Source organism: Gymnoscopelus braueri (genome assembly GCF_963280865.1).
Source record: "Gymnoscopelus braueri genome assembly, chromosome: 21".
In the NCBI taxonomy this organism is placed as follows: domain Eukaryota; kingdom Metazoa; phylum Chordata; class Actinopteri; order Myctophiformes; family Myctophidae; genus Gymnoscopelus; species Gymnoscopelus braueri.
In genome coordinates, this window is record NC_137623.1 from 26,293,962 (window position 1) to 26,306,450 (window position 12,489).

At 45.3% G+C, this 12,489-nt stretch overlaps 1 protein-coding gene across 8 annotated transcripts in view; it reads left to right on the top strand.

Moving 5' to 3' along the window:
• sulf1 (sulfatase 1) overlaps positions 1 to 12,489 on the top strand; it is a gene marked incomplete at its 3' end in the record, with an annotated part of 43,850 nt that overhangs the window by 27,456 nt on the left and 3,905 nt on the right. Inside the window, exons 9-19 of one of the 8 annotated variants that reach the window (XM_080418033.1) lie at positions 441 to 497; positions 2,868 to 2,994; positions 5,281 to 5,497; positions 7,001 to 7,247; positions 7,683 to 7,779; positions 8,186 to 8,280; positions 8,474 to 8,545; positions 9,488 to 9,663; positions 9,821 to 9,963; positions 10,329 to 10,452; positions 12,423 to 12,456. In XM_080418033.1, coding sequence (XP_080274159.1) covers positions 441 to 497; positions 2,868 to 2,994; positions 5,281 to 5,497; positions 7,001 to 7,247; positions 7,683 to 7,779; positions 8,186 to 8,280; positions 8,474 to 8,545; positions 9,488 to 9,663; positions 9,821 to 9,963; positions 10,329 to 10,452; positions 12,423 to 12,456 — 1,389 coding nt within the window. Of the gene's footprint in view, positions 1 to 440; positions 502 to 2,867; positions 2,995 to 5,280; positions 5,498 to 7,000; positions 7,248 to 7,682; positions 7,780 to 8,185; positions 8,281 to 8,473; positions 8,546 to 9,487; positions 9,664 to 9,820; positions 9,964 to 10,328; positions 10,453 to 12,422; positions 12,457 to 12,489 lie in introns of those variants that run through there. The other 7 variants (XM_080418034.1, XM_080418029.1, XM_080418030.1 and 4 more) reach the window with 7 other exon arrangements.

Sequence of the window (12,489 nt, forward strand, 5' to 3'; positions counted from 1 at the left end):
CCCAGCAACTCATTACCAATGGAAGGTGTTATTAGAACGTCAGACCATTATTCATGTAACATTAGTGATCCACTATTGATTAAAATAACATGCATACTGTGATATAGTACATCACACCAGAATGACTGTAAACAATTTAACTAAGGCATGAGATACTCTCCAATGTTCCTGACCATAAGCATTAGATTGGTATCATAACACAAATAAAAAAATGTTAGATCCTATTGGAAGAGACTGAGAGCAACAGAGAGGACAGAGATATTGACTTTCAAGCTCCAAAAGCAGAGTTTTCAACACATTTTGTTCCCCCATGGTCCATAGCCATACTTGACCCTGCAAAGCTCGCTGTGATCAACTTGCATAATGCTGACTTGTCTTTCTGTCGGCGAGTGCAACAGGCCATATGAATTCTATAAACCTTGTGCGTTTTGTTTTCCCAGATTCAAACCCAACCGGAAACCCAAAGTCTGGAGGGACACATTCCTTGTGGAGCGAGGGTAAACTGGCATTCTTTATTCCCTTTCCACCCCTCAGGCACACATCTCTGTCACTTCAGAACGTGGCTGTGTCGCACAAGCCCGACAGAACTTTACGCTGAACCCGAGACGTGTGAGGCCCAGTGGGTGCTCCCTCACGCAGAATCCCAGCCTCTCTCCCCAGTTATTTGTTATCTGACAGACATTTCCTGACCACAGTCGGCTTGGAAGGCAGCGACGGCATAGGGCGGTTAGAAATATCCTCGGGTTTTTGCTTTTTTCAGTGTGGCTATAAACGGCTGGCACACTGTGACAGTTCACGCAAGAGGCGCTGACACAATGTGTAGCAGGGCATTCTGCCGGTTGCGGGGGAAAAACAAGCCGAGCCTTTGTCCTCCGCGGGGGCCCCCTTCGCTGCATATTCAGCACGCCACCGAGACGCTAAACTTGACATAGCCTGTGCTGTCCTTGCTCTGCCGCAGACAGCCAGAGGATACATTACAGCAACACTGTGGAGCTAGACACGCAGAAAATAAACAAGGGCTGGCCAGGCTCAGGATGATGTTACCTGAGGAATGGCAGGAAGGCTCACACTCGATCCGCTCACAGGACGTGTCACCGTCCCTGCCTCCCCCCACCCCACCCCCCGGTGCGGAATGCATCAGCCGAGCTATCGGCGGCACCTGCCTGTTTCTTCATGACCTGTTTTCTCTAATAGATCATGGCTCTCTCACTATAGCACATCTGTAAACCCGGCAAGTTCCTTTACTTAACCTTTCTTTTGCAGCCATCGGATATCTTTACATGCTTCAAGAACATGACATGTCACATTTCAGCAGCCTCTTTTTTTCACTCAACATGGTAAGCTGCGCTAACCCTAGGAGTGAAATGTGTAAAAAACCTGGCTGCACAAAGAAATTAACTTCTTCATCTGGGTCATTCCGATTGAAAGAGAGGGCAAAGGAGGGCATGTCTCCTATCACTGGTTACGTCCCAGGATGTACTGGCAATGGGCGTAATGATACTGTATATTACGTCTCAGAGAGATACAACCTCAGATAGCTCCTGTTTTCCCATACCCTCCTTTCCTCACAAAGCCATTTTGCTTGCTTGATGCTCCGCCATGATTCCCTTCTCCCTTCCCACATTTTTTTCTTTTTTTCAATGGGTTAGGGTTCACCAGCGCATGAGCAAAGAGCTCATGCACTGGTGAACGCGTCAGCATCTCCAGACACGTGTCCAGGAGGTTAACTGGAGAACCGGTTAGCTCTGCTGCTGCTGCTGGTGATCAGTCTCCCTGCTGGCTTATGTTTGTGTGACAGAGGAAATATCCGGCCCGTGGACTGCTGTGTACGAAATGAAAAGTCCATGACCCTTGACCTGTCGGGGCTTTAGCTTGCTTTAATCCAACCTTCCATTAATCCACAATGTTTATGAAGGCTGTCCACCGGGGCTCCGTTCTCCAAGTGCTGAGATTAGCCTCCGCGGACCTTCCACTCTGTTACTTAGACGCACGCAGAGGTAACGGCAGCATGCAGTGCTCTGCGTCACATGCGGTAGCTAAAGTATTATTTTATCACTCTGTCATCGGCCACGTGCTTGACAGAATCTGTTTTTAATGTCCTCCAGTTACCTTCCAGTGCCGTACAGTCTCAATCAGGCACTGGCTGACAGCTGGGGCCTTGCTCTGCTATTTGAGGAACCAATCATATCTGCATGCAGGGAAAAAAAACAGAAGTGGGCGAGTTAATTCAGTTGCGCAGCCGCTAATGCAGCCGTCGGGGAGTTACACAGAAAACAACTGTTAGCTGTTTAATCACCCTTGGCTGGAAGCTAGAGAAAACAACCAGCCAGTGTGTGAACACTGGCTGGTTTCCCTTTGGCCCAGTGTGTCAGACAGGATGGGACAGGACAGCGGCTCTACTCTTGAAGGGGACAGCTTGTTCTTGTCGTGGTCGTCGCTCTGTCTGTGGGTCTTGAACAGCCAGGACACTTTGGCAGAGAGCTGGCAAGTCTCTGTGTGGTGGGTGGGGAGTTGGCGTGGGATTTACCATAGACTTGGCTGGACCCGGTGGTGAAGGGGGCCAATGTGGTGCCAAGGCGAGGTCAAACAGCTTGGCCTTGGACTTGCACCGGTGAGAGGCTGAGCTGGGCTCCCGGCCTTAGGGGCTGGCACACACAGGCACTGCATAGCCACTCACAGGCTATTATCATGAGAAACACACACACACACACACACACACACACACAACCTATCGTCACGAAACATAGACCTTAGGCCTACTCCTTAGAGTAGACTGCTCAGTATTGTGTAATATGTAATATACAAGCCCCTGATTTAAGTTCATTGTGTCATCACTGATTTCGATTTTTCGCTGTTGTGTTGTGCAGAAAGATCTTGAGAAAGAAGGATGACTCGACGAACACACAGCACACCAACAGTCTTCCCAAATACAAGAAGGTTAAAGAAACCTGCCAACAGGCTGAATTCCAGACGCCCTGTGAGCAGCCAGGACAGGTAAAACAAACAGACAAACTCTCTCTCTCTGTCTATCTCTCTCTCTCTATCTCACACACACACACACACACACACACACACACACACACACACACACACACACACACACACACACACACACACACACACACACACACACACACACACACACACACACACACCTATTTCCTCAAACCTTTGGTAGCCTTTTGTGAAGGGAAGGGAGTTGCCTTCATATCCACCAAGTCAAATTTCCTTGCTTTCTTTTCCAATGGCAGAGAGGTGCAAATCAATCATCCCAAATGTTGGCTTGTTAGCAGCCTGGTGGACCAGCGGTCTACACAACCACAAGTCAAATAGCCACTTACATCAATTGGTCCATAATTGGGCATTTTTGCACTGTTGTGTTGTAGACTAATTTGTTGGGCCTTCCTTTCATCTCTGCCCATTAATTTTGAAACCAGCATTAAGTGGTATGTGGCCAGGGAGCAGGCAGACCTGAACAATACAAATTGTTACAATCTTCAGGTAGCATTAAACGGCACACAGAGGGTGTTTGAGGAGCTAACTAATGCGAACCAGATCCTTTTTATTGCCACGTGCGTGTGTGTACATAACACTCAATCACTTATTAAATGCTACTAAAGTGGCGATTCTAGCTGTGTGTGTGTGTGTGTGTGTGTGTGTGTGTGTGTGTGTGTGTGTGTGTGTGTGTGTGTGTGTGTGTGTGTGTGTGTGTGTGTGTGTGTGTGTGTGTGTGTGTGTGTGTGTGTGTGTGTGTGTGTGTGCTATAAATGATGTAGTGTACTTGTGTACAGTACACACATTAATGTGTTGCTGCATAACATGGGGGTGGGGATTTGGTCATAAAAAGTATTTCTGGCATGATTTAACAGAACCTCCTAGTGAGCAGGCCTAAACTGCAGTCAAGTGTTCCTTACACACACACACACACACACACACACACACACACACACACACACACACACACACACACACACACACACACACACACACACACACACACACACACGGCCAGAAGAGAGGGATGGGGATGTCAGAGAGGTGTGTCTAGGGGTGTGTGTGTGTGTGGGGGGGGGGGGTCAGAAGCGTCCCTCCTTTTGCTCGTACAGTTCCCGTCCCCCCTCGCCCCCGTGTGTGTACGTACATGCGCTCATCTTTGCCAATACCATCTCTTTGCCTGTTTTGCTCGTTTTCTCTCCCTATCTCTCTCCATGTATTACCTCCCTCCATGCAACCCTGACCCATGTTGATATAACAGCTCTGTTGGATCCACAAGTCGTTTGTCAGTGTGTGTGTGTGAGTGTGTGTGTGTGAGAGAGTTACACAGGAAACCCGATCTGCCTTATGGCCTTTTGTTTGGAGCCCTGTTCCCACACTCAACTCACTGATCATCTGCGTCTGGTCCGTTTAAAACTAGCAGCGCTGCTCACAGTAATTAAGCTCCAGTGAGGTTTTTGTTTTTCTATTTTTTTGGGTGGGAATGCACAGTGAGAGGGGGGCAGAGAAGAATGTTACAACAGTGCACGGATGTACATGTACAGAATTACGCTGGTGACGCACTTGGCATCGACGCATCCAGCAGATCAGTGAGAGTGAGAGGGGGTGTGCGTGTGTAGGGGGGTTCCACGTTGTTTACAGACACCAGACAGATCCAATTCATCTCGTGCGGTGGTTTTGGTTTATCTTTCTCACCACTCTTGGAGGCCATTCTTTCCCACAGCCCCGTCTGGGACTAGCCTGATGTGTCTTGTCAAAAGCCCTTTTGTCTCTGGGAGTCAAATCAGAATCCGTGCAAAACAGAGGCCTTGTGATTTGGAAACCTTAGATTGTTTTTTTCCTCTAATATGAGTTACATTCATAGTGCTTTACTGGCTGGTCAAAATATTGTTCATGACCAAACTAGGATAGGTGAATACATTTCTCAAAAGGAGCACTGATTTAACTACTTAAACCATATATACTTCGTTGACCGGGGTCCCTCTTGGTTCTGTACTCGGCCCCCTCTTTTTTCCCCTCTACACCAAATCTCTTGAACCAAAAATAGGCAACCTATAAACGCGACGTGTTCTGAGCTCATAGATCTGATATTTTCACCAAATGAATGCCCAGAATAGGGACACTGCGGTTCACGTGGGTAATGACTCAATTTCAATTCCGAAGGTTTTTGACTTTCCTAGAAATCTACACTTTAAAACAACGGGGCGCACACACATACAACATACAACACACAATATGCACGTGTTCCCCACTGTGCATCAATGCTTTTTGTTTGTGTTTTGACAGAAGTGGCACTGCATAGAGGAGATCACAGGGAAGTGGAGGATCCAGAAGTGTAAGGGCAGTGGCCTGAAGGAGAGCTCCAGGAAACGTGTCCGCAGCCTGAGGCCCCGCAGCAGCTACGACAGCCGGGACGGGGACTGCGACTGCGGGGACGCACTCTACAAGCCTCCCAGGGCCGGTCGCCGCGGCCACCGCCAGTTCGGGCCTTCCTCCGGTCAGCGTAAGTGAAACGCAGAAACTTCAACGCTGCATAAACAAAAATACCAAAAATGCAGAAACCTCTCGCGTTGCAGACAAAAAATGTGTGGGGATGATTGGTCTCTGTGCTTGGTGAAATCTTGATCTTTTGTTGGCTGCCTTTAGCAAATAAACTCCCATGACGTCAATGCAAGGGCTGCGTGAACACAGGTGTGGAATGAAGAATAAAGCCTGTGGTTTTGGTTCAAAGGTACTGCACAGGCCAAGGGGCTTAGGAAGCACTCAATTCGGTATCAAACGTCTAAATCAACCATTCGAATCCAAATGCTCTCAAATCCCTTATCAAATATTTTAAAGATGATTGGTGATGAAAAGAATCTGAATAGTTTTCATTACACTCAGTGTCTAAACGGTAAACCAGTCCAGACTCTTTGGCTGAACTTAAAATACATTTAAATAAAGCCGACATGCAGAAGATTGAATGTGTTTACCCAATGCGTGACTTTTTAAATTATTTTTTTGACTATTTTGTATCCATGTATTATAATTTGTTGTGACAACCTAGTATAGTATGCCATTTTTATAACTATGACTTGAAATTACAACCCAGTATAGTACTATACTGATGACATGGTCTGGCTTTTTGCTGACATATATACATAGTATAGTATGACATTTATTATATTGCGCCTTTTGATAACATAGCATAGGTCTATTTTATTTCTATAGTAGATTTTTATTCTATAGTGTGTTTTTTTGCAACAGTATACTATACTAATATACTGTAATATAGTGTAGTATTTCTTTTTGTAAAAAAAACTTTTATTTTGGATGATTATAGTACAATATATTATTTATTCATTATGATTCTAATGGCCTTTAAAAACAATTTTGATGACATAATATAATTTATTTAATTTTTTTACTGGGTTACAGAGCGTTTATTATTGCACTTTTGGATAACATTGTATAGTATGATACTTGCTTGTTTGACAATTTTGTTTTTAATGCCATATTATAGTATAGTATAGTTCTTTATTTAAATATAGTATAATACAAAGTTATTTTTATATTGTATGGTACGTCTTTCCCCCTTTTTTATTTACATAGAATAAAGTAATGCCATTCGGACAATAAATAGGTATTGCATTTTCCTTAAAGTTTAGTGTAGTATAGACAACAGCTGCATGGGGGGGGGGGATAATTGCATTCTTCTCTTTTGTGGACGTTGGTGTGGTCAAGCTGTATTTTGGTGTGATTGATGCTTTAACGCCATCTAGTGTAGCTTTTAAGTATTGCAACCGAACTACAAGTATCTGACTGAACTTGAACTGAGAATGTTTTTCTCTATGGAGCTTCAGTTGGGTAGGGTTTAGGTCAGGACAATTGAAATAGTGTCAGAAAAGTAATTAACCACATGAACCCTAGCGTCTAGGCTCTTGTTGTAAATGTCCTACTGTATGTCCCATCTTGCACCAAACAATTAATACTTAATCTGTATATATTTCTTAACCTTCTTTTACAGGTTATCGGCCTCGTTTTGTCCATACCAGGCCTGCCCGGTCTTTGTCTGTGGAGTTTGAAGGTCAGATATATGATATCGACCTGCAGGCGGATGACCAGACGGCTGTCCGGCGCCGTGTCATCACAAAGCGCCACTATGAGCCAGAGGACCCAGAATTTGGCCTGGGGACAGATGATGGCTCAGAGGAAATGCTGGCGGATGACACCAATGCTGTGGGATACCCCAACTCAGTCAAGGTCACCCACAAGTAAGATCTCCCTCTCTGTTTAACTCCGATTATACAAATGTCTTCTAAATCCTAACAGTTTTAAGATTTCTATATCAGTGGTTCTCAAACTTTTTCATGTCAAGGACCCCCAAAATTATATGTATTTGGGCGTGGACCCCCATCTCAAACTATTTTGTTCCAGGGACCCCTAGAAGCAAAGATTTGAGTTAAAAAAATATATAATGTAAGTTTCAAAGATTTACACACATTTTCAAGATTTTTCAAAAATAGCAGATCTACTTCGTGCCGCTATGAGCTTGTATATCTGCTATTTTTGAAAGATCGTGACACACACTAAAATGACACAGGTGCTTTCTCGGTCTTGTTGGGTTAACTGCCTTCAGTAGCGATTAAATATTGCTCGATTCTGTCCAGAGAGCTGTGTATTAACAAGCGTGCATGTCTCCATCGCAGGTGCTACATACTGATGAATGACACGGTCCATTGTGAAAGAGAGATCTACCAGTCCTCCAAAGCCTGGAAAGACCATAAGAGCTACGTAGACCAAGAGGTGAGTGAAGCGAACCCAAACCCATTTGCTGCTGTAACGTCACCGAAAGATACACCGCCTCTGGCTGGGCACCGTGGTTTTAGCCCATGCATGCCTTAACCATTGGTTGCTTGTACTTTCCTAATTTAAGTTAGGATTTTCAGATTGATTTGCCTTACATTCACTCCAACTTCCTCTTCAAAGAGCATCCGCTAAATGCTTGAAATGTCAAGCTGTCATTTTGATTACAAAAAGATCTGATTACGTGGAATGAATGGAACAATATAATTCAAACAAGGGTACTTTTACGAGAACTTCAAACAGAATAAATCGAATCAAAGAGACAGGGAGAAGAAATAAGTAGAAAAATCTGTCCTCCTAACTCCTACATGTATAATTATCCTGTTTGTTTCATACTCAATTCCAGATTGAAGCACTTCAAGACAAAATCAAAAACCTCCGCGAAGTAAGAGGACACTTAAAGAGGAGAAGACCAGACGAATGTAACTGTGACAAGAAAAGGTCAGTCATCTACATTGACCTCAGACAAACTCAGTACTTCCCCCACTTCTTCCTATGTGATTTTCTCACAGTATTCCAACTTATTTCGATCTATAGCTTATTTCAGGCCTTGCGCCAGACCCTTTTTAGAGTCCATGATAGATGAAGGTTTTCTCTCGGGACCTTAGTGTCTTTCTCTGTTTATTAAAACCAGCTACTATAGCAAAGGAGAGAGAAACAAGGCAGAGAGATTGAAGAACAAGAATCACCAACTACACCCCTTTAAGTGAGTTCCTTTTCCCCTACAAGTGTTGGTTTGCCCCCGTTCATCGTTGTTCCCCTTCCATGTTAACCACTCTGACCTTCCTGACCGGCTGACCCATAGTAAACACGCGTCACACACCCATCTAATATTCTAACAGCGTCTGACTGTTCCTTCCTGGCTGTAACATTATGTTAACGAGATGACGTGCGATGCCAGTCATACTTTTGCATGGTCAGCGTATGCCGATTTATTCCCCTGTCATCTTGTAAATGTCGTAACTAAACCTCACTTTTGTTTGGATGACCTTGCAGATCCCAGTTTACCTGACTGGTGTAGCGTGTGCGTGTGCGTGTGCGTGTGCATGTGTGTGTGTGCGTGTGTGTGTGTGTGGTGATGTATGAGGTAATGTGCTCTCGGGTAATAAAACTAATTTCTGAAACGCACACGTCGCCCGCAAGTTTACCATGAGCGCCTGTGTCCTCCAGTGGGGCATAAATGCCAAAGCAACCACATAAACGTCCTTGTTGTTTACCTAACCTTTGTATGTGTGTGTTGTGCGCAACGTGACGTGTGCATGTCTGGAAATGATCGGCTGAGCCGCATGGAAAAGACAGAATGAGGGGAAGTCAGTCAAAATGAAGCCCTCAAACATAGTGATCAGCTTGCACTGTGAAACATTGGGAACGGATTATGCCAATACAAAGCAGCTGTTCAAATGCTGTCTCTGGTGTGTTCAGGCAGTGAGGAAGAGGGGACAGTGGCTCGAATGTCAACCCGGAGAACATTGGACATTAGTAAGAGCTTAAACATGAAGTAAACACGCTGTCATGTGCTGGCACACACTTCTGCCTTCTGGAAGTTCCCCCTCCACAAGGTCTGTCTGTGGCTGTGGTTACTGGCATCGCAGGGCATGAGGAAATGATGTCAACATGTTCGGTGATTAGGCCTCCTTCTTCTGTCCAGCAGGGAGGCGGTGCAGGAAGTAGACGGCAAGGCTCAGCTGTACAACGAGATCCGCAGGAAGAAGAAAGAGAGGAAGGAGCGGAAGAGGCAGAAGAAGGGAGACGACTGCAGTCTGCCCGGCCTCACTTGCTTCACCCACAACAATGACCACTGGCAGACTGCCCCCTTCTGGAACTGTACGTAGCTACACTGCACACACTGTCTGAGGCCTGTTTTTAATGTATTAGTGTATACTATAGAATGTAAAACAAAATATGAACTATTAAATTATAATTAAAATACAATGAGCAGTAGGATTTGACAGCAGTGGCTGACCTTTGTTTTTTCCTGCAGTGGGTGGGTTCTGTGCATGCACCAGCTCCAACAACAACACCTACTGGTGCTTGAGGACCATCAATGAGACTCACAACACACTGTTCTGTGAGTTCGCCACCGGCTTCCTGGAGTACTTTGACCTCAACAATGACCCCTACCAGGTGAGACAATTCTTTGATTATCTGTCTTTCTTTCTGTCTGTCTGTCTTGTTCTTGTATCAATACAACATTTTAAGTATTTTTGAAATCTTGTTTGAAATTACCTAAAGATGCAAGTTTCTGAACTTGTCCACAGCCCTCCTTTTAGACAAAGACTGAATAGGCAGAAACGGTACCATCTTATAATGAGCTTTAGTGAGAGGTTAGGTTGAAAATTGGTGAAGTGGTCCCTTAAGAGGTTGGCCTGAGATGGCAGCGGTGTGCCTCCATCCTGTTTTGGTATTTTGACATATTCTGTACAGGTCTGACATGTGTGAGCCTAATCAAACATATATGTGTCCTGTTTGTGTGCGTTGTACATTTGCAGCTGACCAACGCTGTGTACGCAGTCGATCGGGACGTCCTCAACACCCTTCACGCTCAGCTGATGGAGATGAGAAGTTGTCAAGGCCACAAGCAGTGTAACCCTCGTCCTAAAGGCCTGGATACAGGTACAAAATTAACACCTCTTGACTTTTCTGGCTTCCTCCTGTAACCTGCCCTCAAATACACATCCAGACAGGTGGACTCAAAACTCCTGATTATTGTGGTTGTTGTGTAAACTCTCAAGACAGCAAAGACTGAAACGGGTTTAAGAAACAACAAATATAAGTGTTATATAATTACAAAAGAATTCTGGTTAAAAAAGAGAGACATGCTCTGCAGTAATATGAACGTCATAGATATAATGTGCATTGGTCACACATTGGGCATGTAATAATGGTTTGTGTGACGTCAGTGTGGTTTGGTGTGGTACGTTTCCAATCTGGTTCAGTCTATGCAGTGTGTGTTTGCATGCTGCATGTGAATGGGTGTTGTCCACTCAAATGATGTTATGCTGACATTTCAGGTGGAGGTCAAGGGATCATCATTGAGATGTGTGTTTCCCCGGTGTGTCGATGTGTTTGACCCCAACACTCACACACACAATAGAAACACACACACACACACACACGCACACGCACACGCACACGCGCACACACACACACACACACACACACACACACGCACACACACAAACTCATGATTTTACTTTCTCAGCTCTCATTCTAGCACCACCTGATCTCCTGTGACCTGTTGCCTGTCTGCACCACACACACACACGCACAACACACACACACACACGCACAACACACACGCACACACATGCGCGTGCACACATATTTTGAACTGAATTGCACTACACTTTTCCACACAGAGAATCTCCCGAGACAACTTCAAATGTACTGGTGTATGTTATAAAACAAGCGCCTGCTTAGCCCTCGTTATACCATTGTGTGTGTTTGCAGCCGAACCCCCTTCCCCCCACGCTATGACTCACAAGTGTGATGTGATGTTATTTGGAGGTCGCTGTCCACACAGCTATTGAGGCTGTCATTACACATGAGCATCATCGCGTTGATCAGCCACATTATTATTTATTTCTTTAACCGCCATGAGGAACAAGATATCACGCGCCAACAGCGGCAGACCTGTTAATAAGTAACGTTGCCGTGGTGATCTAAACCTGTAAGGCTGAGTGCTGGTGTGTGTGTGTGTGTGTGTGTGTGTGTGTGTGTGTGTGTGTGTGTGTGTGTGTGTGTGTGTGTGTGTGTGTGTGTGTGTGTGTGTGTGTGTGTGTGTGTGTGTGTGTGTGTGTGTGTGTGTGTGTGTGTGTGTGTGTGTGCAGCAAGAGCTGGTGGTCTTGTTTATGTCCAGAGGACCAAAAAAAACCTCCATGTCAGTAATTACGAGCTGGAGAGTGGACAATCGTAGTGGCCAAGCATGTCTCTCAGAGAGACGGCGTGTGTTTGAACACTGGCATGTCGTTTCACGAAACGCTGCCAGCAACGACTCACACGCGGCGGCCCTGAAATCTGTTACCAGCACTGGCTGCGTCTTTGCCTGGGTCACCTGCCAACAACTCCCCCGAACCCATGAAATTGTTATTGCGGTTATACACAGCAGTGTTTTCATTGGAAGGGGAGATTGTCAGAAAGTGAAACGGTCTGGTTGAATTGGATCCAGCAATAACTTCCATCTATTCGTGGCGTGTGACTCACGCACTGGACATCATGGTCACCTGATTGAATAACCCTGTACTTTCTGCCTTCAAGGGAACACCCCCCACACAGTTGAACCTTTCACTGCTCCGATCACTCCCGTCTGATATACGACCTCATCTTTCTGTCCAACCCAATCAAATGAGACTTCATTGTTTCCTCCGTGCAGCCGTATCTCTCTCTCCCTCGCATCCTTATGCCCGTCTCACGCCCTCTCTTCATCCAATAATTGCATTTCTCCGTAGGGAATTGCAGCTGTGCATGACGGAATCCTCAATGTGAATGTCGTATCCTATACCTGCCAACCCCTCCCCCCTGACCACCCACTATCTCTTAGATTCGAAGCATTAACATTCAATTGCTTTTATTTTCCTGATCAGGAGGTAAAGATGGAGGAAGCTATGAGCCACACAGGTATCCAAACCTTTTATATCTCTCTTCAGTGGC